The 4,777-nt window shown below is 43.3% G+C and overlaps 1 protein-coding gene across 1 annotated transcript; it reads left to right on the top strand.

Annotated features, from left to right (window-relative positions):
* Positions 1-936: 936 nt before the first annotated feature.
* On the top strand, positions 937-3,969 carry LOC141326098 (transmembrane protein 121). The gene has a single exon (XM_073834796.1). The coding sequence runs from the start codon at positions 2,011-2,013 to the stop codon at positions 2,959-2,961; it is 951 nt and encodes a 316-aa protein (XP_073690897.1). The 5' UTR covers positions 937-2,010; the 3' UTR covers positions 2,962-3,969.
* The last annotated feature ends 808 nt before the right edge of the window (positions 3,970-4,777 follow it).

Genomic DNA, 4,777 nt, shown 5'->3' with positions numbered 1-4,777 from the left:
ATATTTCTCTTTTCTGTAGAAGTTTTTCTGTAGTACAGTAAACTCCTGGACTTCATCAACAATTAGTCAGATTAGATTTTTATTGAATAAAACAACTGATTAAATTCTGGCACCAAGGACTATTTAACAGGATAACCCTAAACCTACAATCTCATTAAAGGGATAGTTCACCCAAAAATGTTTATCTGCTTACCTCCAGGGCATCCAGGATGCAGGTGACTTTGTTTCTTAAGTAGAACACAAAGGAAGATTTTTAGCTCAAACCGTTGGAGTCTGTCAGTCAAATAATGGCAGTCAGTGGTTACCAAATCTTTAAGAGTAAAAAAAAAAAACATACACAGACAAAGCCAAATTACACCCTGCGGCTCATAACGATACATTGAGGTCTTAATACCCTAAACAATCAGTCTGTGCAAGAAACTGAACAGTATTTATATCTTTTTTTTTTTACCTATGATCCACCTCAATGCCCAACTGTCCTGAGCACATTCACAACAGTCAGATCGTGACGAAGTGCAAGCAACCATAACTTCAGTCGATCAGGCTGGTGGTGTCACTGTATCCACAAATAATGCATGCAGGAAAGAATCAGGCACATAATCACAAATGACAACAATACAGAAAACAAGCGGTCAAATTCTAGAAACTTAAAAAAAAAAAAATAATCTACTGACCCCCATCATTCTCCTGCCACTTACATCTTTAGTAGTACCAATGTTGTAATGTGTGAAAACATGTATGCATAGATGTATATTTAATGTTTTTGGCAATAATTATTTTTTTTAACCAAGTCAAATAATGCTATTTGAATCTCAATCAGAGAGAGTGAGTGAGTGAGTGAGTGAGTGAAAGAGAGAGAATGAGGGAGATTGAGAGAGAGAGAGCGCTGAAGGAGCCACATTGTGTCAGTGTCTGAGGAGAGCAGGCAGAGGGAGATGCAGGCGCACGCACCTCATTAACACACATGGAGAGAGAGAGAGAGAGAGAGAGAGAGAGAGAGAGAGAGAGAATGAATTCTTCACTCGTACCGCCAGCAATCCTGATATTCCTGACGCGGCGCAGCAGAGAGCATGTGCTGAGACAGGAGCAGCGATGCACAGCTGACAGCACAGACGGACACCAGCTTCCCGCTCTGATCTGAGGTGACGAGCAATCAGGACACATCGAATCCAACTGCATCTGCATTCACAGGACAAAGAACCAAACACACATGAACCACTGGACCGATCACCAGCACATCCCGATGGTTTAATGCTACAGTAAGTCGACTTCCATGTAAAATAACGCACCTGCACTTGCTGTAAGTTTTTAGTCTAAAGCACAAAAAAGTGAGTTTCGATTTAGACAGATTTTTTTCTCCTGTGCTGAAATCAAATTCGCCCTCTGAGACGTCTACAGCAACCTTGTCTGCACACTCCAAGCTTAAGTGGATTACATTCGAGGCATTAGGGATTTGGGGGCTGTAATTTTGAAGAGACATGCCTGACCACAGGATACAACACAACCAGGGGAGAACTGTGTGTGTTTCCTGTCACTTTACATATGGATTACGGTCCTAATTTGGTCTCGGCGAGGACGGTCCACAGCTCATTGTCATGATGAACTTCAGACAGGGGAGAAAGTAGGTGTCTGGTCGCTTTCTGAATTTTATTTTAAATATCTTCTCAGAGAGTGCATTAAATTGACCTGTAGATGTATGCGTCTGGCCGACGGCCACAAAACAAGATCTTTTTTTAATGCAGCAATGAAGGTCTCGAAACAGTGGCCAAAATGCCGTCAGACTAGAAATTCTTGAAGACTTCATCTAAACGTATCGGCTTTGATTTTTGGTTTGTGCATTTTGGGATCTCGACGATCGACGTGATTTAGTTTGGGTCCAGCTAGCGAATCCTGGAGCTCGGCCATGGGAGCACCATCGGGGAACGGAAGAGCGTGAGCCCCAGAGGAACTTCCTTAAATCAGGCCATCAGGGAAGAGGTCGCGAGGGTCCGCCGTCCCGCCCCCGGCAGGATGGTGCCACCCCCTCCCACCAACAAGCCGCACGTGTGCTTGTCCACCATCGTCATCATGAGCAGCATGGCGCTGATGGACGCGTACCTCGTCGAGCAGAATCACGGCCCGCGAAAGATCGGCATCTGCATCATGGTGACCGTCGGCGACCTCTGCTTCCTCATCGTGCTGCGATACGTGGCGGTGTGGGTGGGAGCCGAGGTGAGGACGGCAAAACGAGGCTACGCCATGATACTTTGGTTCCTTTACATCTTCGTCTTGGAGATTAAGGTGTATTTCGTTTACCAGAACTACAAGGCTGACCGTAAAAGCCTGGACGCCTTGGCTCGGAAAGCTCTGACGCTCCTGCTGTCCGTCAGCGTTCCCATGCTGTTCGTGATTCTGGTCGCCGTCGACCACATGGAGTACGTGAAGGCGTTCAAGAAGAAGGAGGAGATCAGAAACCGTTTGTTCTGGGTGGTGGTGGATCTGTTGGATGTTCTGGACATCCAGGCCAACCTGTGGGAGCCGCAAAAGAAAGGGCTTCCTCTCTGGGCCGAGGGACTGATGTTTTTCTACTGTTATATTCTTCTTTTAGTGCTGCCCTGTGTGTCTCTGAGTGAGATCAGCATGCAAGGCATCAACATCAGTCCTCACAAGATGATGCTCTACCCCATTCTGAGTCTGGTGACGATTAACATTGTCACTCTCTTCATCCGTGGAGGGAATATGCTCCTCTATAAGGACAACAGAGTGTCTGCGATACTCATGGCCAAGAACATCCTAGCCGTCGTTTTGAAGACGTGCAGCTTTGTGCAGTACAGGAGACAGTTGCAGAGCGCCCCGCCTGGGTTTGGAGTGGAATTACAGAAGAACTTGGTGCCGTCCTGTCGATCCATACAGACGCCTCCACAGGTAGCGCTGCAGGAGCAAACGCCGCTGCCGGAGGTCACCACGTGTGAACACACGTGACCCAAAATCTGGAGACTACCTGTATGGACATAAGCTACGTATTGCAAGAGAAATACAACGGTATGAGGGTAGTCAGTAATTGCTAAACTTACTTCCTTACAAATATACTTTGCATACTGTGTCACCTTTCTATTATGTCATTGGACAAACTCCAATTTTTAAAATGGCCCTGGTCATCTGGGGTCCAGGTTTGTCTGGACCCCAGTCTGTACTTTGGTCCAATTGGTCCCTGCTAGTAGATGTCAAATACACCATCTGATTGCAAGCAGTGATTTGAAAACAGCCGTAAATGTCTGCGTGCAATTACGGTAGAAGTTTTACCAGTGACTGAATATTTTTGAAGGCTCTTGAATTGGTATTTGTCCTGTCTGCTGACGTCACAGCTCAGGATAGTGACTAGTGTAGTGTAGGAAATGATTCGAGACACAGGTGACTGGGCAAGTGAAAATGATTCAGCATACTACAGTTACATTGAAAGATGATTATCATACTGGTGCAGTGCTTTAAAAACCATACAGTTTGCCATAAACTAGTTATATTTTCCCATGAGATCGGGTTGGTATGTCTAGCAGTATAATAGTAAACCATTACAAACACAGTTTGATCAGAAATGTGTAAGCGTAACAGACACTGTTAGTTTTGGAAAAGTCGCCCTCATAAATGCAAAGTTTCATCATTTATCAAAAACATGACAAGATTTATAAAGATCTATTTTTAAAAGGTTTGTGATTAACATTTGAATCAAAAGGGGAAAAAAAACTATTGTAATTCATTTGTGTGTATTTATTTATTTTAGTCATGCAATAACAAAAGCTTTGGTCACTGTTCATCCACGCCAATAGGCATATTTACAACACCAACAAAAAAAAAGGAAAAAAGAACAAACAGCCCTGCTGAAAAAACCAGCATATGCTGGTTAGGTATGTTTTGGTGCTGGGATGCTGGTTTTAGCTGGTATATGCTGGTCCTTTGCTGGTTTATGCTGGTCCCTTGCTGGTTTTTGCTGGTTTATGCTGGTCATGTTGCTGGTTAATGCTGGTCCTTTGCTGGTTTATGCTGGTCCTTGACCAGCAACATGACCAGCATAAACCAGCAAAGGACCAGCATTAACCAGCTAAGGACCAGCATAAACCAGCAAGGGACCAGCATAAACCAGCAAAGGACCAGCATAAACCAGCTAAAACCAGCATCCCAGCACCAAAACATACCTAACCAGCATATGCTGTTTTTTTCAGCAGGGAGCCTTTTAATGGAAAAGGGGATAATGATTTTTTTGTTTTTATGTGATGCTTTGATAAAGAATCGTGTATATTTGAGTCGTTATGCGTGTTGTGTGTTTGTTACAGCATGTTTTCACTCAGGTCAGACACACAAATGTACTGATTAGACTGAAGATTGAGTATGTTTCATGTCCTAATTACAATTCTGATGAGGGTTTTTAATTAAACAGCATTACAAAGGGAAAATGACCAGTGATTCTCCTCTCTTCATTTTATTCTCTAATTAGCCGCTATCTAATTACAAATGGAGTTTCTTTTTGCCAACACCATTTATCTGAAAATGCTCTTTTAACACCTTGTCCGATCTAATTTTTAGGTGAATGAAGTGTTCAATGAAAGAAGATCAAACTTTGGTAGTATGCTACTGATGAAGCTTAAATTGATCATGTTTGATGTTGGTTTTAATTTAACAGAATGAATGTACAGCTGTGTGAATAACTTCCAATAGCTGAAGAAAACACACTGCACTAACAAACCTCATGCATTTGCTTACCTGACACGTAATGGAAGAAGCTAACAGAGATTCACCTGAACAG

Source organism: Garra rufa, chromosome 2, assembly GCF_049309525.1.
Source record: "Garra rufa chromosome 2, GarRuf1.0, whole genome shotgun sequence".
Classification (NCBI taxonomy): Eukaryota; Metazoa; Chordata; class Actinopteri; order Cypriniformes; family Cyprinidae; genus Garra; species Garra rufa.
Note: the sequence above shows the minus strand (reverse complement) of the source record. Positions and strands in the feature narration are given on the sequence as shown.

Coding starts and splice junctions, on each gene's coding strand:
- LOC141326098 (XM_073834796.1), top strand. CDS start 2,011: ATGGTGCCACCCCCTCCCACCAACAAGCCGCACGTGTGCTTGTCCACC.